Source organism: Rhipicephalus microplus, chromosome 7 (genome assembly GCF_043290135.1).
Source record: "Rhipicephalus microplus isolate Deutch F79 chromosome 7, USDA_Rmic, whole genome shotgun sequence".
Classification (NCBI taxonomy): domain Eukaryota; kingdom Metazoa; phylum Arthropoda; class Arachnida; order Ixodida; family Ixodidae; genus Rhipicephalus; species Rhipicephalus microplus.
The window spans coordinates 3978613-4005991 of NC_134706.1; the positions used below are offsets into that span (position 1 = coordinate 3978613).

Below are 27379 nucleotides of genomic sequence, written 5' to 3' on the forward strand. Positions count from 1 at the left end.
CTATCTATCTATCTATCTATCTATCTATCTATCTATCTATCTATCTATCTATCTATCTATCTATCTATCTATCTATCTATCTATCTATCTATCTATCTATCTATCTATCTATCTATCTATCTATCTATCTATCTATCTATCTATCTATCTATCTATCTATCTATCTATCTATCTATCTACAGATTTATACAAGAAATGAAAGGAAAGAAAAGAAGCAGAAAGGTCTACATAACACGAGTATCCGATCGATTTGATACCCTATACCGCAGTTGGAAATAAAGGTAAGGCTTCAATGTTAGAAGGGGTTGGAACTTGCGGGCTTAGATGTGTGTTCTTAGTATTGTTTGGCTTATTCATCATAATTCCTGCTATATATTGCTTTATAGACTTTAGGGCTCCTAATTGAAAAAGAAAAGGAAAGAAGAGAGACCCAAAACAGGACAGCGTTTGCGCCCAGCGCTTGAGCGATGCATGCTGTGAAATGAGACCAGTGGAGGCAGAGGTTTTTGTACTTCTTTTTTGTTTTCTTTATAAATAAAACAATACATCAGTCAGTCAGTGTAAGAAGGGTGTTCATCCAAGCCCCCGTGAACAACAAACATGCTTTTAAACCTTGCTCTGTTGTATAAATCTGAGTCGCATCCCCACTTTGGCACAACTTCACGTGAACTTTACAAACATGCGGAGTGATACAGAGAGGAATGCGCACGACACTGGTGTGGAACTTTAGTCTTCCTTTTACGAAGCCATTGAGCGTGGTCTGTTCATGAACCGATTAGGAAAGAAAAGAAAATCTAATCAAATAATCACCTAAAGTACCAGAAAACATTTGTTGTTCTGCTAAATATATATTTTAGAAAAACTTTTCTCTGTATTTTCGGAAGCCTTGTTACTTTGGGCACCGTCTACTAGCTTGGAGGATGGTGATTCTCAAACTATTCTTGACAGATTGGAAGCAAAGGAACAAAAAAGAGAAAAAAAGCTGACAATAAGAACACATACCCATTCACCCATGAACAGCCAGGCAGACAGCAGAAGCACATGCTTTCAGGCACTCACAAGAAAAACTCGCATTCTTAAAACCTGTCCCAACACGCCATTTCAGCTTTTTCAAATTAATATATATTTTTTTGCTTCCTTGTTCTCTGCGACTGGCCCCAAACAAACTACGGCCGTTTTGTACGGCATCCAATGCGATAATCTGAACATGTTGCACACGAAGCATAACAGAAATAAAGAGGCTATAGCGCACATCATTTACAGCACACGCATGCAATTGTTTCAGATTTCATTATTGAAATGCAATTTACAAAAATGAGGTATTAAGTGACCTTTCACTGTTACAAATTAGACACGTATTAGACATTGCTAAAGCTATTAAACGATTCAGCATTCACCAGTGTCGTATTACTTCCTGCCTGTCCCCACCATTACCAGCGAATTTTTAAAAAAATTGTTGCATTATGATTGGCGTCACTGTACTGTACTAAACATAGCTGCGTCAAGTTTCATTGCTCTTATATGAGTGTGCAATGCTACCGTCGCAATTCTACCGCCTCCTAGTATCGAGTAGGCGAACCACCTCTTTTCCGACACAGCTTTTTTTTTTTTTTTGCTATACAGTTTAGAAAGAGATGGTATTCGCTTACAAGACCCCAGACATGCCATATTATAACAGACAAAAGTCTAGACAAATAACCAATAAGACCTTTTGAGTGACACAAGCACACGCGAATAATTTATAAAACAATTTGCCCAGCGTCAAATAACAAACGTCGACATACAGACGACCGCATTTCACCTGAAATATCCTAACAGTGTTCAACGTTTTCAACGGCGTCATTCCTAAAGTATATCGTTATCACGAAGTGTGTTGGCAGCCGCTTTGACCCACAAAATGGTGGTCGAGAATCCATCACAGCGATAACGCGACGCAGGCAGGAACATTCCTCCCACGAACAATTCACAATAACGACACTTTCAATATGCTCATACAACATCACTCATATTTTGTCGAGCCTTTCTTTTGATTAGGTTATGCGTGCTATTTTATCGGCTCATTATTCCCAGCAACATACGTGTGTTTGTTTACTATCAAGGCGAAAGCCTTAGATGCCTGGCCAAGCAGGAAATCTCACCATCGGCAGCGTCGTGGGCGGGTGATGCAGGAGGAAATCATCGCATCATGACGTCACCATATGACCTGATTATGACGTCTCAGATAACAAAACTGTGTCGTCACAAACTCGGGTGTGACGTCTGACATAACGCGGCACGATGACGTCGTTAGCCCGATTTAAGCAGCGAACAAGACCGGTGAGTGGGTAGCACCAGAAGGAAATGAAGCCCGCGCTTGGCAGTGTCGGCTCGCGTTCCTTGATTCCCTGTTTAAACATCGATGCAGAATTAAAGGACAGGGACAGCATTTGCCGTGGAGTCACCTTGGCTGGATGCTCAAGGGATCGAGTTTCTTTTGATTTTCAGGAGCACTAACGATCGATTTTAGTTGTCATAGAGCCTCAAAAACCCCGCATATTGCATTCGAAGCTGAAATGCATCAATTTAATTTGTAACTAGTAGCCCCTTGTGTCCTGGAAATAAGGCCAAGCACAAACAATTTTCTAACAAATACGCAACTGGGCGCTATACTCGTGATTTCATATTCAGTCTTGCGTACAGTAGGCTCTCAAACGCGTGCAGAGCATCGTTCATCTTGCATTCTCAATACGCTCCTTTGGGGGAAACGGGAGCGATTCAGTCGTGGCAGTGCTATGGCGCACTAATCTCAGCTTCATGAAACCACGTCGGAACAGTTTTTTTTTTCGCGGTGGGAAATAAAAAAAAAATTAAATCGTGATGCATGGCATTTTTCGAGTAGCTAGCTGCTTTTCAATGCCTTCAAGATGGCGCCGATTGGGCGTACGAACAAGTAAACGATCGCGATAAAACATTATTGGTTGAACTGGGCTCACGATGTACTGACGATCGACACAACTAATTTGCGCATGACTGACTTGCAGAAAAACATGTTGTTTTTCGTGTGACGCAGGCTCCCGCGCAGGTAGTGTTTATTTGTTTTTTTTTTTTTTGCGGGTAAGTGCTCGGTTGAAGTTTAGCTCTACGTCCATTCTGCTGTCTTTGTCCATTTCAATTCAGTAATTAGTTACGTCTGCAGTCAGTACCGACTAACTATAGCTCAACTCGCTTCTCTAATACTTACGCTGCACGTGTTGAGTCAAATTAATACGTAATATTGAGACTCAGTAACTGCAGTTTCAGCGATACCAGAAGGTTTAAAGAAACACAAAATAAAAATTAGGTTTTTTTTGCCGATCATTAAATTACTATTTGACAATAGCTAATACAGCACGTTTTTCGCGAAAAAAAAAACTGTGGGTGGCAACGCCACCTTCAAGTTTCCGTACCAAACGCCACGACGTCACATGTTTTGATTTCTTTCGGTACTTAAGGAGCTGTCATTTCTTAAAAATGAAGTGCATCGTGCTCTGAGCGAGTCAGGGACTTAACGTACCAAGTTACAGAAAAATGAGTTGAACAAATGTTGCCAAAGTACGAGTAAAACGCTTTGTAGTTTCTGACGTCACCATCGGGGATTCGGGAAGGGAAAATAAACGTGTAACTCCCGACATTGATTTTTCACCTGTTAATAAAGGTATTGTTGTGTAATTAATCATACATAAATGTTCAGAGCATAATTTATTCTCATATTCTAATTTATTGCTTAACTTCAGTGTTCCTTCGATATCCGACTCCACATTCGCGTCATTGCTTTGAGAGACTTTTCGCTGAATTCTGATTTGTGCGATTGATTGTACAAGCTGATCGTAAGACAACGGACCATATACTACCAGTAAAAAATTAAACACTTGATTTGTTTATCGACTGTTGCAATAATGCCGAAAGAAATGCTCTTTTCGCACAACTCAAAAGCTGCACCATTCCCAAAAAACCGGCATCCGTGCGGATCTATTCATCGAATGAAAGCCTAACACATTCGCTTTCCTGACATTATTGGAACGCAGCACCTTAGAACGATTTAAGGAAGTTGCCTTCGGCCATGGCGAACGCCCCCAACATTAAAGCAGAAAGATGGACAAGTTGATAAAGAGGACATTGTGATAATAACAGCGCTAAGAGAAATGTAAAAACACCAACGAAAAAAAAAAACAAAACACGAGCCTCTTTGTACCCGTATTCTGTGTTCTGTCTTTTTGTGGTCTTAAATAATCGTTGCGAGTTAGCGTTGCACAACCAAAATATAGACCCCGTAGTGGAGGGCTTTGAACATATCGAGCCCCTAAATTTAGGCACGCGCGGCCTCAAAGGTTTCTGCCTCCATCTAAATAGCGGCAGCCACGGTGGGAATTCGATCTCTAGACCTGCTGGCCGACATTGGAGCACGATAACCTCTAGACCACCGTAGCAGGTCTTGCGGTCTCTCGGTTGGTTCAGTCCTGATAAGATGTCAAGACACTAACCAATCTAAGCTGTAACAATTCCCGAACTGGAAATGGCAGCTGTCTTACCGCTCACTGCTGTCTTCAGGGCAGTCGTACATCTGGCGTATCGCGTCTACTAAACTGCGCTGGCTTCGAATGCGAGATGCCCATGCACTGCACAGGTGCTCCAAAAGTAAAACGGAACCCGCGAGATACGTGCGAACGGGGCGTAAATGCACGCCAGCGTACTTTATCAGAAGATGCGCCGCAGCGAGCGAGAGTGCGTCGGCATATTGAGCTGACATATCCCGATATTCTTGACGCTCGCCTTATCGGCAGCTCGAACGAGGCCACGGAAATACCATCACTGCTCGTCAGAGGCGAAAGTTGTGGCATTCCCGGCTATGCGGAAAACGCACGCTTCCGAATATTTCGCCGTGAGGCGGGCGAAAAAGTGCGCAAAACGTAGAAGCGTCCCCTGACGAGTAGTGATGGTAGTTCCGTGGCTTCACTGTAGCCGGCGATAAGGCGAGCGTCAAGGATATCGGGATATGTCAGCCGAATATGCTGACGCACTCTCGTTATCTGCGGCGCATCTTCCGATAGAGCACGCTGGCGTGCACTTACGCCCCGTTGGCACGCATCTCGCGAATTTCGTTTTGCTTTTGGGGGCACCTGTGCAACGTCAGCGCACGTTAAAAAACGCCCCATGATCAAAGTGTCTGGAGCCGTTCCCCTATACGACGTGTACGTCCAACTGACATCGTGCTTTTGGAATCTAAAAATGCGTGATATTATTGCTATCTGGTTTCGAGATCAGAAAAAGAATGCATGTTTTCCTTTAGCTGACTCGCACGTGCGCCGCGTGTGTGGTGAATATCTCATTATTTGAACACTACGTTTCGCGATGCTGTAATCGGTATTCGTCACTGGCCCACACGCCCAGGCATCGCGATACTAAAGATTGTAAAAGTTGTCTACTGAAATGTGAGATAATGCACTCAAACCATTTATGTCTAAAATATGTCTCGAAAGAACCGACACTTCATCTTGTAATGCCAAAGATGGGCAGCTGAGGAACTTATAACCTGATTTTTCACAGAAGTAATAATGCCCAGATTGCAACTCCAGTTTCAGCAGATGGCGTTTACAGTATTTTGTACCATAACGTGGCCTCTGTACTTGATGCGCAGGACATCTGTGCTTGCTCGTTTCGAATAAACCCTCTTGGAAAGTTCAGCGCCAGTGATTTTGCTTTTGTTTCTTTTGTCCTAATCGTTGACGAACCCTACAAAGATGAACCAACTCACTTAAATCAAGACGTTGTGACTTTACGTTATGGCACATTCGACTGATCGCTTTCGAGCACTCTTGCGATGGCGATCACATTCAGCGAGTCAGTGCTCAAAGCAGCAATAGCCTGTTTTACTCTGAAAGATTCGCTCCAGCTTACAATGACCGAGATGCAACAAAATCTCGATCACGTGATCGCCCAGAGTGTTCTCGGAGCAGCGGAACGTTGGGCTGGAGCAGGCTTTCTGGGCAACAAGGCGGCGAGTGTCGATTGGCTAAACGGTCAGACCTTCGATTTACAGTAGTTAAACCCTCAAGACAAGTGCGAGTTCTAAATAAAGCTGCATTCACGTTGGGCGCGACAAGCACGGTGAGTCCTGCTGTAATCGAGTACAAGTTAAAAAGACAGTGGCATTCCCACCATAAATGCAGATGCACACAAGCCTGAATAAATGAGCTCGCGCTCAATAAAGTCACGCCGTAAGCTGGACTTTTTCCAGTCGCTGAGGCAGGCGGCTATAGCGTGCTTATAGATACCAGTCATGGTGGTCTATGGTGCTCAACTGCTGGTCTGCAGGTCACGGGATCGAATCCCGGCCACGGCGGCCACATTTTCGATGGAGGTGAAAGTTCTTGATGCAGGTGTACTTAGATTTAGGTGCATGTTGGAGAACTCCAAAGAATTGGAATTTTCACAGCCCCCCAAAGTTATCCATGCCATAATTTTGAGACGTAAACACCAACAATTATAATTATTATTACCGTGTTTCGGTCATCTGGGCGGGCCTCTACTGCTTTCAGATGGGAATACGGTGGTAAAGGGAATAGACTGATATTCAATGTAGGAGACAATAGACGCCAGAAAGTGCAAGCGTTTTAACCAAACAGCGCAAGATCGTTTGTAGTTCACATATAGTTTAGGTATCGTCTTTCGTCCATCGTCTTACGTTCAGCCGTACAAGCAGCGCTCCTTCGTGAGGCATTGGCGATAATTATTCTTTCGCCAATTCTCTCCAGACAAGCAGATGGCGCTGAATACTGTCAACGTATCCGGATTCAAGACACGTGTAGTGAATAAAAATTAATTGGAATTATGGCCGCCACCACATGAACAGAAGTGTCCCGACATTGGCTCAAGTGAACAAAATGCGTGCCATACATGAACAAGGCACGATGTTCCATTTGGCACCTTCCCAATATCGCTATTAAGATAAGCAGGTTATGAATGGGCCGTAATATAGCGATGTTGGAAATTAATATTTTCTAGATTTGTTCGTAACTTTGTGGCTTCACAAGCCTTGGCACAATATAAGAAAGGAAGTGGAAGAAGCTTGACTTTCACTGCTTTTCAATGGTTTCATTGGAGCTTGATATGCAGCTGATTTAATTATAAGAGACGCTGTAACATAGTACAGGTTACAAAATCTCTTCAATAAGGGGTGTCGTTATAGCCCGTTTTTCGAGGAGCCGTCTTCTTGAAGGCTGCAGCTGGACCTTAGGCCGTCTGCGTATTCTTTGTAACGTATTGAGAGAGAGGGCTGCTTGCGCTAACGTACCAATCGGAGCCCTGGAAAACACAGGAGCACCTCATGAAATAAGAGACACCCCGCGTCCAAGAATTTCGTAACCCTTAACTATACCCTAGCTTCTTCAGTCTTCTTCTGAACTTCTGTATTAGTTGGAGGTTGTCTGTTATACTTTCTACGTCACTTTTGCACAACGACGCTTCAGCAAGAGGAATCGCTATTTTGGGTGATTTTGCTTACTGCATCGATGCATTCGCAATTTACTCTCGTTACCTTACGACGAAAAGCTTTCGTTTTGTTCATGGCTTTAGTCTGCTTTGAATATGCCATGTATCCAGTACATCCCTCCCTTCGCGATACACTAGTGGAATGCGCTAAAAGCCCCCAACAATATTTTTTGTCAAGCTGCTGCATAAGAACTAAACCCCTGGTATCCAATCTGCTTTTTTTTTCACAATGCCATGGCACGTACACCCTTGATTTAAGAGAAAGGTCGCTAAACTGCGTTTGATCTTGAAGGCTTTCATTTTGGCAATACCGGTTGTGCCGACCCCTACCAAGAGGGTGGAGGGCAGCACAGGAACGTGAAAAAGGGGGATTGACCTACACTAGTAATCTTGCCATAGCTGGAAACGTAGCCGTTTTCGTTAGTCGCGAAGAGGTTCTCGACATGTCTGCTGCGCACGCGTGAGTCGGAAGAACGCCCTTCAATCACAGCCTGTCTGCTGCGTGAATTTGCTTGAGATCACACGCGCACTCTTCTCTCCCGTTCGTGTGCTTATGCAAGACTTGGTTTGTGATTTTTTTGTTGTGTGGTTGCATGTGTGTTTATAAGGTGTGACAGACTCTAGGTGCCAGTATACAACCGGGGTAGCTTGCATTCTCTCAGAGCACGGTGAAATGAAGGCAGGCGCCGGCCGACGAAACTATCCTCGCACGCGCACGTGACCTCGCTTCCGCCAAACGTAGTGAACAACAACAACAAAAAATTACGCTTGTACCCATCAATAGAACAAACAATGTGCGAAGGAATGTCATCGATTTGAGCTTTATACAGGACATGATGGCAACGGCAAAACCCATCGAGAGTGTCCGTATGAATGCTATCGCAATAAAACTCACAGTTTCACCACGGGGGCGAAGTGGTGAATGCGATAGCAACAAACTGGAATGACAAACGAAGAAAACCCATCAGCTCACTGCTTTTGTGTACAAAGCCCCTACAGAGAGTGAAGTGACCTTAGAGCGGTCTATGGCTTCAACTCAATCTTCGCGATGAAAGTGGGTCACGTACAAAGCTATGAACCATCCGCTAAATCCTGCTCAAGTTCACACAGCAGCCGAAGGTGCGCATACACACTTCGGTGAAAGACAGGCTCGGTCGACGCTCTCTTAGACGTGCCCATTGGACATATGCGAAACCTCGCTGGTGATAATGAACGAACCATTGGTACCCTCAAAAAACCTCAGAGATAACATCTGTGCAGTAACAACGTTAATTGCTGAACATAAATAGCTCGCCGTTACTAACCAGCACAATGTATGCCGGTTTGGCCATGGAGCAAAGGGTCTCTGAAAATCTAAAAAAAAGGAATCCTTGGAAATTTACACATCCATTGGCGATCACATATAACTTGTCTGTGTGCCATTGCTACATCTTTAGCAATGTGGCTAACTAGGTTAGTTGGTTGTACATACTTGAGGTTAACGCTAAAAAAAAAAAGGTTGAGGGCAGCACTTGTGCCATCTTTTGCCTGTCCACCGTGTGTTTTTTTTTTCCGCGCTGTTAACCTCAAACTGCATCTTTGGATTGTTTTATCACCCTGTTAACGTCATGCCCAATGGTGTCCTAGTTCCCAAACTTGTATTAACCGAAGCACCGCAGTGCCGCAAATTCAACTGAAATGCAAATAAATGTGAAGCAGCAGATGTGCACTGGCGATGCCAGCAGGAAAACGACGAAGGACGTTAGTTTTGAACATCGATAGATAAGCCGTCGTCGGAACATTTGTGCATAATAGTAATCCGTAGGCAGTGTTCATTCTTGAGTAAGCCCTAAATAGACATTGCATCGCGAGCAATAGCACTCTGATCATTGTATATGCCATAGCGAAACACTGACACTTGAGCTAACAAGGCAGGCGATGAATCAGGCTAACATTTGCGGAAAAAAATCATTGAAAGGGTGTTATCTACGTGATCTGGTGGTGTCAAAGGTGAGGTCACGTGTGCATGCACGCGGGTTTTTGTCGCCTCGGCACGCACTCAGCCGACGCACTCCGCGAAGAACTCAGCCAACGAGGTCAAAAATGAACATCGCTAACTCGACTAGCCATACAACAAAGAAGTGTGTATCGTTTAACTATCATAATAACGGTATGGTTACACAAGCGAAAAAGTTGACGCTTTTCGGTATAAGTTTTTAAAGCTAAAATCATCCTGAAGGTCGAGAGGATATATAACCCTGGTCATGTTTTGAGCCAACACGTTTTTTTTTTTCCTCGTCTGGTTGAAAATGTCCTCAGTCGACGCGCTCCTCCCAACGCGGGCGCTACAGGCGCAACACGATGCCTGTGATTGGTCGTCGACAGAGTCACGTGCTTCGGAAATGGGTGTGGGAGGAGCAGTTCTATACACACATTTCGAAGCATTACTTCCGGTAGCAGTGCCACGGTGTATGGTGTGTCTTGGCACTCGTGCAAAGAAAAAGAAAGTGGTAGTGATGACAAAGAAGAAGAAAAAACCTAGTCAGCGGTGCACACGACACATGACAACAAAAAGTTCACACAAGAAGGCGTGAAACCGACACTGGCGAAAGGAATGGTGATTGGTTGTGAGGAGACGGTGGTCGGGCGGGGCGAGTGTGACGTCAAAGTTACTACGTAGATGAGATACGTCACTGTCGAGCACCGCCGCGTCAGCTTGGTATCACTCGCACATTTAAAATCACACAGGTCGAAGAGAAACAAACAAAAACACAAAGGTACACACACGCACTGACACACGTAAGTGTCTGTAGGGGGCGTGGCTTCGGTGACGTAATAGGGGGGCTGCTTCGAAGTGTGACGGTGATATGCTCGTAGGCAGCAGCAACACAGGGTTGGTGACAGCCGGCGCCACGTGGTCTAGTCGATTACGTCACTTCCGCAAGTTCAGCTGGCTAAGCGCAACTACAAGTTCACCACGCCGTGGAATAGAGGACGCTTCACAGCGCCAACTTTGGGTGTCGTGTCGCCGATCTTGGAGTCAAAACCGGGCCCGACACCACACGAAATTGCATTATACAAAGTCTCTTCACTCGAACAATTCGATGATGCTTGTGAAAGGAGTCTTTTTTGAAAGTGTTACATACAAATATGTCGCGGCGATCGAACGCCGTAAAACTTGCAGCTTCAGTCCATCACTTCAGCACATCACTAAAACTTTTTTTTTTTTTTGAGCCGATAGGTGCCGTGCCCAAACACGCGTACTCAATGCGCGTCTGGGCCTTATCGCTCCTTCTGTGTGCTAGGGCAGTGGAAAACCCTACGCGATATCTACCCAAATGAATCTCCTTCTCCTATGCGAAAAAAAAATGCATCCTGAAATCCCACAAAATGGTGTATACGAAAAATCTACTAAGCGCTCAATCACGTGCAGTAATGTCTTGTATTTCAGCAACATTTGCTTGCCGCCCAATTGGGGACACAGGTACAACATCCCAAACGTACCAAGACAAAAAAAGGCACAGGGCAGAGTGCCGACTTCAACACACTGTCCTATGTCTTCCATGTGCCTCGTTAAATTTGTGCTGGTTTAGCTACGAACAGCGTTCTGAACCTCGTCAAGACATAGTGGGTCAACACAGTTACGAGCTGGACTAATTGGAGCAGATAATTCATAATTGTACTAAGCTCCAACACTTGTCATTTCGTTCCTTACCTCATGTTCACGCTCATGACCAAAATGAACATTCGGGGCTTCCTATTGTGAGTGGCCACATGGTCATAGATAAAACCTAACCTCAGAGATTTCCGGTTTTCAGCCAATTCAAATCAACCGGATAGATGCAACAGTTGTTGAGCATCTGTATTCCTTTCATGTCATGCGACAAATAGTACGGACTACCGGGCTCTTCGTAGTCGAATTCACTGATAAATGAGAGTTTTCCACGTAGTGCACGCCGGTACGAAGTTGTTGACAAGGGGAACGAACTGACGGTAAGTACGAGACAACTTCCCGCGTTGATAATCCGAAAAAAAACTTACTACCATTGAATGGAAAGAAGATGAATGTAGTAAAGAAGGTTCACTGGTGCCTGAGGGTGAGATCTGTGCTTTAAGCATCAGTGCTTCTCATGTGGGTGTAGGGTTTTAGGAAGGAAATTTGTAAGAAATCTAAGCAAGACTGGCAATTCCTGCCAGGGGAGTGAGTATATAAATGGTTTCGAGGACAGGCTGAACAATTGTCTCAAGGAAGCCGCTCGCAGAGAGTGAGTGAACGAGACCGAGGCGATCACCATTGAGATGTAATTGCTAAAAACCACGTGACATTAGGACTCTGGTTCATGCGACCGCTTTTTGTTTATACGTCCTTTTGAAGTGCGATGCCACGCAGACGAACAGCTGCCCGGAGGAAAAATAGTTTCCAAGCGAATGATCCGTTCTAGGATAGCCTTTGAATATGTTTTTTTTCATTACCAATGTTTCCCTTGAATCTCTCAACAATTTCTGTTTGAAACTGCTCGGTAATACATTGTACCAAGTCCTTCAATCATGGATATCAGTGTCAAGTAGCAATTGGTTTTGTAGTTCAAGTTACTTTAGTATAGTAGCTTGACATTGACGTCAAGTAAACCTCAATTTTTATAGCCCCCGATTTATGCCCCTGAAACTACTTTCTCGTAACAGACAGGAACATGGTCATCAGCCCTGTACTATTTTTGTAAGAGGGAAAAGAAACAGGGCAAAAAAAAACATGGGGATGTAGTACATGGATTCCGAATTCGAGCAATGCGCCTATGGCCTCTGAAGCTATGGCATGATCTAGAATCTTGGTTTTCTCTCATAAGCCTGGTAGGCCTAGGAACTGTTAAGTTTCATCTATTGTTAACACCCAGTTCACTACTAAGCTGGGAGAAGTTTTCGGTTTCGCACGGCTTACCCATGACCGAAGCGTAAAATTTAGAGCTCCCCACTCGTGTGCTTGCAAAGTGGTCAAGTGGAATGCAGTCGTTTCGTAAATTGCTACGTTCATTTTAAGTTAAGAAATATGTGAAATACATTTTGCTTTATTTCTATTATTGAAATTTAATGTGTTATTTGTTATTCTACAAATCTATATAAGTGCAGGAATAGAAATACACGGGTTGTTCGCTTCCATTTTGGAGAGAGCTTTGATTGGTGTTTTAAGCATTCCTCTATTGTTCCTATTGTAATATGGCTTACTTTCTTGCTCATTTAACTGCATCTTTTCAACGGAGTACAACTGAGGTGGACATTGCTTCCTTATGAGTAAGTTTTAAAGCATTAATAGCATAAAATGAGTTCCTTCTTTTGATGTATACATCTAACTAAACCATGGCCTAAAGCACTCTTGGCAGTGGACAAAGCCTTACATGCAAAACGTAACTTCGTGAGAATTGCAAAAACGGCAACCAGGCCTTCAGGAGGTTGAGCGTATACAGAGCACGCCATTTCTCACGACAGGAAGAAGACAAGATCAGGTAAAATTTCACCCGTCTTGTTGTTTGCTCTGAAGCGATCATGGCGATTCACGTTGTTTCTAGTCTGTTCTCACCACCTGACATTTCATTTGAAAGCAAATTAGAGGAGTGCCTATTAATGTGTATATAACCCAACGGGACTCTTGAACGCAGCTACCAGCTCTCTTCCGAAGCAATCGCACTCTCTACACTTCCACAGCTAAGCGCAGACAATTCTTGATCGCCAAACAGCTTCACCCTGAACGCATTCTGCGCGCAGCATGCTACTACAATCGCAAAACTAACAGTGTCGTCTGAGCTGAGGGTGGATTCTTAGTGTGATCATTTCATGGATTTCTCAGGAAAACTCGTCCGCTGAAATCACTATCACTGGTACTCGGCCTCGACTCTCTCTCTTTTACTCCTTCTCTGCTAGCACACGGTAATAGGGTTTTCCCTATACACGAACGTCTATAATTATTTGCAATACGCGGAGCAAGCGAACGAGGATCTTTCACGGCTGAGCTTCACTCGGCGCTGCGTCTCCAGCGTAGAGCGAGTGAGTGATTGCTGAGTCATCATCGATGTCAACGACGATGGTAAGTAGCTACACCTCCGAGTAGCTACGCCGAGTGCAAGGAGCCACACCCTACAGAGCAGGCGACCTCAGACCGGCGTGGTCCGGCGTAGCGTCTCAAAGGAGAACTCGCGCGAGTACTCGCGCGTCAAGTTGTCGGCCGTGGTGGAGACGGTGTTGCAGGTGGTGTCCCTCGAGAAAGGCGGGAAGTTGTAGTACGACAGGTCCCTCATCGACTCCGACGCCGGCAGGCGCGGTCTGCCACCGCCACCGTGGTGATGGTGGTGGTGAAGCCTAGAAGATCCGCCCGGAGGCGACGGCGGCTCGAAGGCCAGCGATCCGGGCTCGGAGCCCGTGTGCTGCTGGTGGTACGAGTGGTGCCGTCGGGCCGACGTGCTCCTGCCGGCGGCCGAGGCAGGCGGGGAAGACGAGTGCGGCAGCAGACGCTGACTCGCCGACGAGGCGTGTCGCTGCAGGGGCTGCTGGTAGCGCCGGCAGCCCGGCAGGTGGTCGACGGGCTTGAGCCGGTCGAGCTTCTTCCTGAGCTGCTGCTGGTAGCGCTGGATGCAGAGGAAGATGGAGAAAGTGCCCGCCAGCTCGCACGACATGAGGCCCGTGACAGCAAGCAGGAACGAGTATCCGTAGCTGTATGTGAACAGGGGCTCCTGGAAGGAAGACTTGGGCCGCAGTTTGGAGCCCACCTCGGCCTTGAAGGTCGAGATGTAGATCACCATGCCCACCAGGATCATGAGCCCTGCGATGGTTTAGTAACAAGTGAGAGTCGCACCAAGCACTTAGAAATGGGTAATTCTTGAACACCGGGTGTAGCCGAGGCCAACGTGTTGACAATCGGACGTTTTTTGGTGGCTACCTTGGAATGTGCTTGTCTGGTACCTTCTACTTCAACCCAAACAAATGAGTAAGAAAAGGCAAGTGCGGAATTGAAATGAGAGAAGTCGAAGTGACATGTTTTACCTCTCCTTTCTTTTAGGTTGTGGAAGAAGGTACAAAATGTGCACATGCATAGGTTGGCAGTTTCAGTTTCGGAGAAGACAATTCCATATGTCAAAACGTTGTCTTTGCAGACACCCCATGTTGAAGTATTTTTCCTTGCATGAAGCATATACGTAACACAGAATGTTGGTGTTTACAGCTAATATTACTTTAATTACTGGACCATTAATAACACGTGCGACGTTTCGCAGCACGGTTGAGAAGTACACGAAGAAAAGAAGTGGGGCTGGCGATTGAGACGGCCATGCGAACGGGGTGCGTCAACGCTGCCTCGTATTGCTCTGGAATGTGAAGCGAAGGCATCCTGCAAGTGTTCTTTTTGCTTATGTTTTCCATTTAAATACCTTCTCCAACTTCTCTCGAATGTTTAGGCTCACGGGGCACAGGTGCTGACAAATTCTCAACAACTTTCCCAGTAATGTTTGGTCAGCCTAGGCTACCCGTGTCGTCATGCGTGTGGGAAGCACGCAGACCTCTGTTGAATATTAAATGCGTGACGCGCTTTTTTCGTTCTGCGTTCCGCTACCTACGCTGAAGAGATGCGTGTAGGCGGCTCCCGAAGCTTATCGTCTGTCTTGCGACAAATGTCAACAGACTGATGCCCCTGGACACCTGAATCTTTCACGTGGTTTCTTTCTTACACATTGGGCAGCGATATATGAATAACCAGCAGCGCGTGAGCGTCAGCCGGACAAAACGAGATTCACGTGTACAAAGTGTCGTGTGTTTACCTATGGTTGTGTTCACGATAACTCCCAGGACCACATGAACGCTGTTGTCGACAAGCATCATCTTGTTTCAACATGCCAAATAGGCTTCGTCCTCGCAGACACATCGTCTTCATCGCTATATGGTGATGTGTGTTTTACTTTGTCTCGTTGAGACAATCGGCCCGAGAGCTTTTCTTTCCTGCGGTCGGGAAGGCGTTGACACGGTGAGTAACTGTCTAAATAAATGAACAGGTGGTGAAGAGAGTGTTGGAGAAAACCCGGCGGGTTCCACATAAACTTTGCGACATCCAGCGCGAGTGTATCAACCTTTGCTGCTGCGTCGCTTCTTGATAATGGAATAGGTTCCTACGACTTTCTATTCTCTGACCTGAGACGGCGGTTCATTGTCGCATGTGGCTTGGAGAGGCTTTTACGAATGTCATTGCTTGCCGCATCGGACGGACAGACAGCACCACATGTGACCATTGCGGCACTGACAAAACCATTGAACATATTTTATGTCAGTGCTCCTAATACAGCGTTCAAACACAGTACCTCTGAGCTTTGTTGGCACGCCTCGACAACCTGCCTCTTTCCGAGACATCATTCTTGAAATGTCTAAATGAACGGTTTCTATAGCCCTGTTTGTGGTCACCTTGACCCATATATTCGTGTTCGTCAATCCAGAGCAACAATTTAAGGCACAAAAGTAATCAATAAGCTCAAAAGGGCATAAACCAGGAAGGTATTCAGTTTGAGGCACATACGATTCACAGCTGTGGAAGGCTACGCGCAATGGCTCCTTTATATTTAGGGCTCACTTACTCCTTCAACTATAATTACAGATCGATGGGTCCCAAATGGCTGCTATACTCGCAAAGCAACTGCTTTAGGCTATGCCTGTGACTGGAATCACAAGCCTGCGGACAATGTTATGGCACAACGCAATCGCGAGCACATGCGAAGGCGGTGTGGCTACGATTAAAGATCGCATGAAGGTGTGTGTGTAGTGTAGCATTGTATATTAGTCCTGATGGTTTTTGTGCTCAACTACTGACCCGAAGGACACAGAATCAAATAGCAGTCGTGGCACTAGCATTTTCATGGAGGCAAAATGTCCAAGACCCATTTGCTTAGGCTGCACGTTAAAGAACGCCACGTGGTCGAAATTTTCGGAGCTCTTCACAGTGAAGTCGTTCATATTAATGTAGTGGTTTTGCATCTTAAAGCTCCATAAATTATCCTTATAGTGTGACATATAGGTCTGATCTTTGTGTGCAATAAACATTGCTGAAGACAAAGTAACACACTAACCACGATTGAAAGCAAATAAAAGCACAACGTTTCAGTCCACGTGCAGAACCCTTGTTCACAAGTTTTGTGAACGAAACTCGCGAACGGGGGCCGATTGGTCGTGCTTTTATTTGCTTTTAATCACAGTCAGCGTTTTGTTCGTGTCTTTGTATCTGTTCTTGATTAGACAGGTTTCCGTCCAACTGTCAATTTAATAAACATTGCTGTTCACATATTTTGCGAACTTTATGAACAAGGACAAAAAAAAACGACGCGGACAAATGACTAACACGTACAAGCATACGCACTTTCAAACATTGCTGGTTAATTACATGGTAGCCATAGTTGTTCTCATGGCTAGCTGAATTCCAGTAATCTGCTTGATACGCAAGAACACCAGTGAGCACGAGCGAATCTCTATGCATGAGGTCGTTTTCGCGTTTCGCGGTCAGCACTAGTCGAATCGCCATCGTCGTAGAATGACAACTGACCGGAGAGTATGAAGGCGATGCCTCCTGCGAAGGTGAGCACCCGTCCGCGCCGAAACAGGTGGCCGAGGAAGCACAGAAGCTCCCCCACCACCAGCACCAGGGCGCTGATCAGGATGAAGGCCGAGGCACGCTTCACCGCGTCTGCAAGGACGAACACGGCAGCACACCCACTCGACGTGACCCGACAAGACAACGCTTACACGTGATACTCCGTCTCGACACTCCGTATGACCACGTTTGTTCAGCACAGTGAATTGAATGGCTAGTGGCTGCCAATCACGAAAAGAAAGCTAGATGCATGTTTAGAAATACAGACGACGGGACACCCAGTGTTCACCACTGAATCTTACATTAGGCTTGTGTTGCCAAGATGTCAGTGGCAGAATATGGAGCATTCATTCTTCTCGCTCTCTGTATCTGTTGGCTGATTCGACAAATATGTTTTGCTGTTGTGACAGAAGTTTGTGATACATGTATTGGCATCACAGCGAATACGTAAGAAGCAAAACATTTCGAAGAACTTGTGCAGCTGGCCAAAGATCTGAATTCCAAAATATTGCATACTTTATTTTTGTATCTTATAATAGACCAATTTGGTTTTGCGGCTTTTCATACTTCTAAAGAAACACTTCACCAGCAGGCAAAAAATTATTCAGAGATATTCTTACGGCAACATCAAAAGTAGACAATCTGCTTCGTAAAGCGTGCTTTGCTGCAGTAAGACTCTTTATGAGGGCAAGCCGTCTAAAAAATTCGGTGTATGCAGACTATGAAGCGTTTATTGGCGGCGAATAACATATTATTAGCGCAGTGTTTTCAACAATTGTACAAGCTTACAAATGGCCATTTACGTCTCTTAGCTTATATATATATATATATATATATATATATATATATATATATATATATATATATATATATATATATATATATATATATATATATATATATATATATATATATATATATATATATATATATATATATATATATATATATATAAGGGAAACAAGTGTATACTTAAGGGCTCGTTTTTCGTGTTTACACAATAATAATGAGATCTAACAGACAATAATGCCAACGAAGGTATAGCGAAAGTTATTAGGCCAATTGTAATGTAAATTAGAAGAAAGAAAAGTGGGTGAAAAGATAACTTGCCGTGGGCAGGACAGAAACAAAAAATCGTTTCTAGTGGCCTACTGAAGCTAGCAGGAAGGTACTATTTGTCCATGAAAGCAAATTCACTTTGTGTATAAATAATTGGATGAAGTTAGGTAGAAAACGTATTTTATGAGAGTTCATTACCGAAGACTAATAATACGATAATAGGAATTATGTGATATCTGAGTTAATAATAAAATAAATAACAAAAGCTTTTTGAACAATGATTATAGAAACAAATTAACTGGATATTGCGTTAACTAGACGAGACTAACTAGTGATGTATACATTACTTTCCCGTAATTATGACATGTTAGGCGTCGTCACAAAACGCACGCTAAAATATTCCGTATTAAACGAATGTAAATGGAACCCTGTTAGCGTTTACAGACAGCCTCATTGTTCTGATATTTGCACTGACGACTGAGATAAACCGTAGGCCGCATGCGCGGCAAAGCGAGGGAAGTTGGACAGTAGAGGCGTGCACTCACAAGGTATTGCCATTGTTGAGTCGTTGGGATCAGGACTGTACTCTTCCTTTGGAAAGTAGTCGATCATCACACAATGCATATCCGTTTTGCCCGCTGCGAAGGAGAAAGAAACGAAGTACATTATTTATTAACATTTATTGGTTTCAGCAAACTGTTAAGCTCTATTTGTGGATCAATACAGAGTGAGCATACACCGAATAACAATTTATATGTAAGGAACAACCAAGTTACTGTAACATCAAATGTGAAACATAGTTGGAATAGTTAGGTCAGTTGCCTATGCCTAGGTCACTCAGCTTTCAGTGAGGATGGCTGAATGAATGAATAAATAATGAATAAATGAATGTATAATACAGCAACGATCGGAAAGTGGAAGGGTGAGACATATATAAGAAAAAGGAAAGAAACAGTCAAGTCAGGAATTAAGCAAGAAAGAAAACATGGCAAAGAAGAAAACAAAGTAAGGATGGAATGAAGGAGGCAGGTAGGCATACGATCCAGGAAGAATACAAAAAGAGGAAAGAACTCAGGGAAAGGAAAAGAAAGAACGAACGAATCAGGGAAGCAAGCAAACATGAGGGAGGCAAACTGGACAACTCGAGCGACAAGCCGGAGGTCGACAACCGTCTAACACAAACAGCGTTGCGCTGCCTGGAAGCCTTCCTTCGGCCAACTCCCTTTATTGGGCAATTTAGAAGAGAAAGAAGACGGCGCGAGGAGGTCGTAATAGATTGGACCGACCATCTGTTGACGGGAGCCTCTCTCCCACCTCTCCACGGGGGAGAAGAGAGGGGAGGAAGAGAGGGTGCGCAAAACGCCTGCCTGCCCGAACGAGCTTCGGAGGCGTCCTCGCATCTGGCGAGGCTTGCTGCTTTGCGGCTGGCCACTTTGGCCGCGCACCCGCTTATTAATGAAACTTCACGATCAGGTGCGGCAAAGGCGAGAGAGAGGGGAGAGTCACGATAGGTGGGGGTGAGAGAGTGAGCGCATCCCTCCAGTATTACCCGCATCTCACTCTTCCTTTCTCTCGACTCTCGGCGGCGTGCGGGCATCGAACGTTGACTGCATTTGGGGAGCTCGGCCCCTCCGCGCATGCGCCGTGCGAGCGAGCTAGCGGACGCAGATGCAAAAAGTGGGACGGGCCGTCAGGAGGCGCGGCATTCGCGGTGGGGCACCGCTGAGTCTACTTTCGTCGCACAGAGGGAGTGCCCGGCGCCTCCGTCCCGCGGATTGCCGATTGAATGCCTAGTAGCAGTGCGCGAATAGTAAGTTGTAGAACCAAATCTCAATACGTGTCGAATACCGACGACACGAATCGAATACTAATACAAGTTTAACTTTGCTCAAACGGTTTTTCAATAGCAAGGCAACCATTTTTAGAGCTGTTCGAGAGCTAAGCGATATAATATTTGGGGCGGTGACTACATTTTTGGTTCATATCAAAATGCTTGAGGGCCATGTACTTATATTTAGGTTCACGCTGAACAACTCCAGGTTGCCCCGCCGTGGTGGTCTAGTGGCTAAGGTACTCGGCTGCTAACCCGCAGGTCGCGGGATGGAATCCCGGTAGCGGCGGTTGCATTTCCGGTGGAGGCGGAAATGTTGTAGGCCCGTGTGCTCAGACTTGGGTGCACGTTAAAGAACACCAGTTGGTCAAAATTTCTGGAGCCCTCCACTATGGTATCTCTCATAATCATATGGCGGTTTCGGGACGTTAAATCCCACAAATCAATCAAATCAATCAATCATTCAACTCCAGGTTGTCAAAATATGCAAAGCTCTCCACTACAGCGTTACTCATAATCATATAGTGGTTTCGGGATGTTATACCCCAACCATTATTATTAATATATTTTTGGAACAAATAGTCACAAGCATTAGGCCGCAAGTTTGGTCCCTGCAGCGGCGAGTTCTTTTCGTACACTGTTCTTCCTTCACATTCACAGTTTACAATTCGTAGTAATAATGCCCCCAGTACGTCTCTTGTCATCATTGCCTGTTAGTTCTCATTAGACGTCCACATAAGAACATTACGATCAACTTTAACGCACAAAAAATACCAAAGCTCTGTAAACCATGGTAAGCTGACATCAGCAGCGACAACCTGCGAGATATTGTGACTACAGGTTCAAATACAATGGTTACTTCAAGCCTGTATAGTCCGCACTGCCTCTTAAATAAAACTGAGGTGTAAATAAATAATTATGGAAGATCACGGTGATTCACATAATGAGCATAGTAGATTGGATACATGTTCGCTTCGATGAGGCTAGATATTCAAACAGAAACTTAAACGAGTCATTAACAAAGGCGCAAAGAGTGCACGCACGGCCACACAGAGATTTGTGCGCGCTTGTGCCCTTCTTTGTGTCGTCTCTATAGTGCGCTTTTAACGCAATAACGTCAAAGAGTTGCTGTCACTAAGACACTGGTGTCGACGTCGTTAGTCATGAGCCCGAAATCAGCGTTGTCTCGGACGAAAAAAAAGCAATGGACGACTCAAATAACGTAATCAAACCTTTTGGTTCTCGTGAGATTCGAACGCAAACCTTCTGCGCGGAAAGCAGGTGTTCCTTCACAGATCTACGTCATTTCCCTCGAAACTTCTTTGGAAAAGACACTACATGAGAATCATGCAGTGAGAGGCGTTCCCTTAACGCATGCAGTATTGCGTAGCAGAAGCGCACATTCGCGCCAGGTGACAATTGCGCAACGAGCGAGTGTTTTAAAGGCCCACCCATCACTAAGCGCTCAGACATATTTAATCATCATCAGCTGCAAAAGCATCACCAAAGTGAGCATCTGCGTTGCTCTACAGCCACATAGTGGGCCCTTCACTGATTCGCCAAAGGAATAATCATGGCGTAGTAGGTACTTATTCACTGTGTCTTCGGTAGGCGTTAACAGTCCGAAACGACCAATGTTATGCGCACAATCGTTCATTTTTACGTCACCGTTCAGGTATGCAGCGAGAAAAGAAGCCAGGCTAAAAGTTGTGAAAGCGACGTGTCCGGTGCCCGATTGGGTCATCTACTCTAGAAGGCGAGGCCCAAGCGTGCTCTAAGTTTTCTTAAACTTCAGTCCTCGTCTTCAGTAGCACTGTGTATACCGATGAAAAAAATTCCCGTTTTTAGATTTGCTCAAGATTACGTTGAAAGAAACTCCTTAATACAACTGGCAGTCAACTCGATCACTTGAATGAGGCCAAATGAGTCCAGTGGTGGTGTTATAACAGCGAAGAGCCTGTGATCATAGAGTTTCACACAATAATTATGAAATTCTATGCGTCTAATACACAACTTTAGCTGAAACTTGCTAATATTAGCACAATTACCCAGTATATATAAATTGTACAACACATCCAGTAATGGGGCAGTGCTGGCGCTTGCCAACGCTATGCAAGTAAACATGGCAAGTCAAGTCACGGGAATAACTCTGGTGCTATTCTGAACTCAATCGCCTCCAAGATCAGTACACTTTTTTTTGTCATCAATCGTACCTTGTTGCAGGATTCAGGACAAGCCAAAGGAAAGTAGTTTAGGAACATGACAACGTTTGAGAGGAATGACTTCAGTTTGGTATACACCATGCTATAGCCACAGCTTATATGAAAGAGTATGCGTAAAGTCAACTTGAGTTGGCGCGAGGTTTCGCGAAAATCCTGAACATTGGTTCCTTTACTTATAAGTTGTCGCATTTAGCATGTAAGTGTTCTGTATTTACAACGAAATGTTTCGAATCTTTGCATTATCTTTTTCTGTTATGATAACCCCTTAAACTGATTTTCGTAACCACGAGCTTCAAGAGACTGCCAAGTTCAGACATGCAGTTATTTGCAGTGACCTTCATGAAGTAATCCGAGTGGCTATTTTGTTTTAACTCTGATGACTCTCTTCATGAAATTAATGTTTTTCAATTCGTTTCTTTTGTATATTTTATTGTAAAAATTTTGTGTACTGCGACTGCCCAACGCTTGACTCCTGTCAAGCTATTTCGAGGTTTTTCCGCTCGTGCCCTCTACTCTGAAATGAAAAATGTAATCTAGTGGAATGTAAAGAAAGCAGTGGGGCTCGTTAACTCACTCACTCACTCACTCACTCACTCACTCACTCACTCACTCACTCACCAACTCACTTCTCTAATCACCTGTCTCCCCCGACTGTCTAGCTGTGCGATAGAGCAACAAGGCGAGCGGCACAAAATCTCGGGGGATGAGCGGAGCCAAACTCTCTCGTCGCCCAAACTAGTTAATCTAAAGCGTGCGTTCCTGCGAAGCCACGCGCAAGCAACAGCATTAGCGTTGCAGCCCGTCATGCAGTCGCAAGCCTCCACGAGATCTCGTTGGTCGCAGCGGGGAGCCGAGCTTTTAATTGCCACCATCAGTTATGCGAGCTGCCTGGCTTCCTTGCGTTTTTGCCCAACTTGTTCTTACTTTCGCTTCTATGCTACAGTGAAGACTCTCTAAAGCCAACGGCGCCTGCTTAGGTTATATGAGGGCCGTTCTCTGAAGGGCTTGTTCACGAACGGTAAGTTACAGAACCTTCCCAACAAAGAATCGTTTCTAGAGACAGACTAGAGCTAGCAGGAAGGTACTATTCGTCCATGAAAGCAAGGCTTGCGAATAGTGGAAAGTTGCTCTGCGCGTGTAATGAAGGTGGGCGCAGAACTTCTCTGTATATACCCAGATGTGCCCTCCCCCCCCCCCCCCCCCTGTCTCAAATCCTTCAGAAAAAAAAACAAGAAAAAAATCGGAGAAGTGCGAAGCATGCGGTGTCTTTAGAGAGATTTCTTTGATGACGGACTTGCGGTACGAAGCCTGAAACCGGGCAAGGCAGGGAAGGCTGTTTTCGCTCCACCAACTTACTCTAAGGTGTTAGTTCCCTACTCGCCCAGTTGCAGTTCTCTACGTCATGTAGGGAAGAAGGTTTCAGGTCTACTGGCATAGTTTGATGGGCTAAGTGTTGCCATCTTCATTTTTACCTGACCGGTGGCGAGTAGTGGGTTTTATTCACTACGGCGATACCCGTTTTTTTTGATGGACCATGGCTACATGACACACCATGACGACAGGAGACGCGGACAAGCCAGCCTTCTAAGGTGCTTTACATCTATTACGCTTTGCAGGAAGTTTTGTCGTTCTTTCCTTGAGTCTGTTACTTCCGGTCCAACTATTTCAGGGCAAAGTTAACAAATCCCATCGTCACTGACGCTTTTTGTCGATTTACATTGAGCACTAAAAGAGCATTTCATCCACGCGTCCAAACATTCATGTTTTTAATCTCTCAAACTTCGTTGGCTTTACGCCGATGCTTTAACAAAATGCATAAAAAACTTTGTTATTTGTAGGTTACTGTGCGGATATTCGTTTATTTATACCGGAGGGCTCAATGCATAACAACGAGGTTGCCATGAAAACTACTCTGCGTGTACCTGCATAACTTGAAGTGGGTGTAGGAATGTGTGCACCCGCATTGAAGCCCCCGGTACCGTTCTCACACGCGCAGTTGAAAAATGCAGCAAATATTTGGCCTTCTAATTATTAAAATGCTGCAGTTTTCAAGGAATAAGGAAAACCAATAAGAAGCTCAAAGAGAAATAGGAGACGTGCATAGACATGGAATCTAGCCAGAAATACAAAGAGCAACATATATGGCAAATAGCAAACGAAGAACAAAGAAATGCAACGTTAGAAAAAATTGAAAGCGGATTGGATAAAGAAGTTAAAAGAAGGTACAAAAATTATATAAGAAAGAAAACAATAGGTTGAAGTGAAAATAGAAATAAATATATAAAAAAGATGCAATGCAGAAAAACTGTAAAAAAACATAGGAAAGAAAGAAATTGTTTGAGTGAAAGAAAGCGAGCAGGAGGAAAAAAACGCAACGAAGTAACAAAGAAGAAATTCCAGAAATATGAACGAACCTAAATAAATAGGCAAAATAAAATTAGGGCATCTCTAAGCTTCGTCTTTAACGGGATAGCGATACCCTGTCTTTAGTGCGCAGCAACCCTTTTCGAACTGGCTATGCACCCACTAGATGGCCTTCAGGAAACAGGCGCAGTATATAGAGTGTGTACCATATGCAGAGGGTTACCGGCTTTAAACCACGATGTCATCATGATTATGGCATGTTCTGATGCCCGATTTCAATAGAAGCTTGTAGCAGGCATTATTACTGCAGTACTTTATGTTGTATTGAAAAACATGTATACAGAACGCGTTTGTTTGTAAAGCACGAAAGTTTGTTTCACGACATATACAAACACTTTTCACTGTACTCACCAGCAGAGGCGTGGCGGTGTGGCAGAACATTCGCTCGCCACGCAAATGACGCAGTTTCAATCCCCACTCGGAGCCAGAATTTGTTTATCGTTTATCTTATTTGCATCGTTCTCGATTTTTTCAGTCACGCATGAAATGATGATTTTTCGCTCAAAACCAACGACGCCGACGCCGAAATGTCTGCCAAACGAGCTCTTTAGCGCCATTGCAATAATATAGCAATAAATGAAGATTGCTAGAAGAAAAAAGTGGAGAAGAACATAAGAGGAGTAGACCTAAATATAACTGGTGTAAAGAAAGCACCTAAAAAGCCTGAAAAGCAACAAAAAAAAAGAGAAAAGGTACAGCTTTGGAATGGACTACAAAAGAGAAGACAGAAAGTGCTACCGAGGTAAGAAAGTTAAGCGAAAGATGAAGACGGCGTGTAAATAGCGCAAATGCATATTCCGTGCTGCGCCGATCCGTGTTCTTTCCTTTCGCGTCTTGTGCGTCCTTGTTTTTATTTTAGTTTCTGTCCGACACATCAGAGGTGCATACGCGTCCCACGCACGGCACTAACCATCACGCGGCTGGTGGCGAACTCTGGCGGCGACACAAAATGAACGCAACCCAGGTCGAAGCGTCCCCTGGGCCTCCCATTTGACATCGCAGCGTTTCGTGACTTCTCACCGCCTCCGAGTACCTTTTTACTTGTTTACTCAATTCTCACTTTGGTCACCAAGGCAACGTTTTTGCTACATCCACTTTGGTGCGTTAGGTTTTCGTGCTACACCTTCTGCATACCTGATAAGGGCTACACAAACAGGACAAAAGCCCGGGAGAAGAGATTCCTTTAATGGCACACACGTGGTAAACATTGTGCGCAATCTGCCTACACCACGCCAGCACCACCAGGTGTCCGCCTATAGCCCTTGGTCGTGTGAATTGCCACCGATTTCACCAGAAACTTTCCACGTGCTTAGATTCTGGCATGGGATAAAGAAATCTTCTGAGCCTAACGTGAATCTCCCAGCACTGTGGCTATAGCACGTTGCTACCAAGATTGAAGTACCGGGTTAGATTCCCGGCGGCAGTGGCCAGGCTTCGACAAGGGTGAAACGCGCAATGTACTTCAAACTCAGCTAGTTCATCATAGACTGTGTTGTAAGGTGTTGTTATAAGACTGTGTTGTAAAACGGGACTTTCACAAATAAAAGAGGGAAAGGCCGGTTCAACTGCAAGGGCGCAGAGGGGCGGAAATGAAGGTGGGCACTGAAACCAAACTGCGCAGGCCCAGGCAAGAGGCAACATTTCTCAATCCGGCACGGGTGGTCACCTATAGGTGACCACCCGTGCCTATAGGTGAGAGATATGTGTTCAGACATTTTATTTCGTCTTTTCAGTTGCTATACCGTTGTCACACACGGCAACTTGAGTGTTGTTCGAGCGAGTGCAATTACGCTCACAAAGTGTCACTTTGGCGGCGCGCTGCTACACGAGAAAACGAAGTTTACTTTGGAAATTGTGGCAGTGGCAATTCGCAGATTAGTATCACAGCAAATAGTTTTTTATACTTTTGCGACCATGTCACAATGCCGGACTCCGTTATCTTCGTCGAAGTAACACCAGTGGCACATGAGATCAAAAATGACTACAGAGAACGACTGATCGAGACATGTGCAAAGAAGTATATAACAAAATAAATAAATGCCTTTGAGATCACCTTAGACGAATGTGTAAAACATCCCGTGAGTTTCGTTTACTGAATCTTCAGGTAACAAACTTTATTCGTTTGATCACGGAGTCCCCTTCCCTTAGGCCCTCCCGCTGGGCTCCTCCTATCGCCCTTATTCCGGGAACCTCATTCAGTGAACGACTGGGACACATATACACAGTGTCCACTAAGACAGCTTCGTCATAGCATATTTTGCCAGTGGACGACAGCTCACAATTATTAAGTAGGTCATTGCTCAGGCGTCTTTTATATGTATACAGTGCAACTTTCTTTGTCTGTATATACCCTGTCCTGTGGCCGTCCTAGTAGTAGAAGTTCCACAAGTACCATGTAGTACCGTGTAGTAGTAGTAGTAGTAATGTAGTGGTGGTAGGGGCAGCCAGGGGTTGGGAAAGGCATGTAAAACTCACTCAGTCACTTCATTCACCCGCACTGTTCACTCATTCACTTCATCACTTACTCACTCACTCACTCACTCACTCGCTCGCTCGCTCAATGATCCCTCGGATGCCCACATTTTCCTAAAATAGACTCATCAAGACTCAGACTAACTAAACTTTTGTCTGCCGAACTCACTCGGGCTTAAAAGCACCAAGACACTACTCAACCGAATTTACTCAGGCTTACACTAACGGCTTGATATGGGTGTGATTGAATCGACTGATGAATGAATTTGCCGACCT

The 27379-nt window shown here is 44.8% G+C and overlaps 2 protein-coding genes across 2 annotated transcripts in view; both read right to left on the reverse strand.

The window, feature by feature from the left end:
• Positions 1 to 11437, reverse strand: part of LOC119179841 (deoxycytidylate deaminase) — a 199973-nt gene extending 188536 nt beyond the window's left edge. The window contains exon 1 of the mRNA XM_075868492.1: positions 4548 to 11437. Coding sequence (XP_075724607.1) covers positions 4548 to 4765 — 218 coding nt within the window. The 5' untranslated portion in view covers positions 4766 to 11437. The remainder of the gene's footprint in view (positions 1 to 4547) is intronic.
• Positions 504 to 27379, reverse strand: part of LOC142767224 (voltage-dependent calcium channel gamma-7 subunit-like) — a 71281-nt gene continuing 44405 nt past the window's right edge. The window contains exons 2-4 of the mRNA XM_075868491.1: positions 18700 to 18792; positions 17048 to 17188; positions 504 to 14293 (exon numbers count right to left, since the gene is read on the reverse strand). Coding sequence (XP_075724606.1) covers positions 13629 to 14293; positions 17048 to 17188; positions 18700 to 18792 — 899 coding nt within the window. The 3' untranslated portion in view covers positions 504 to 13628. The remainder of the gene's footprint in view (positions 14294 to 17047; positions 17189 to 18699; positions 18793 to 27379) is intronic.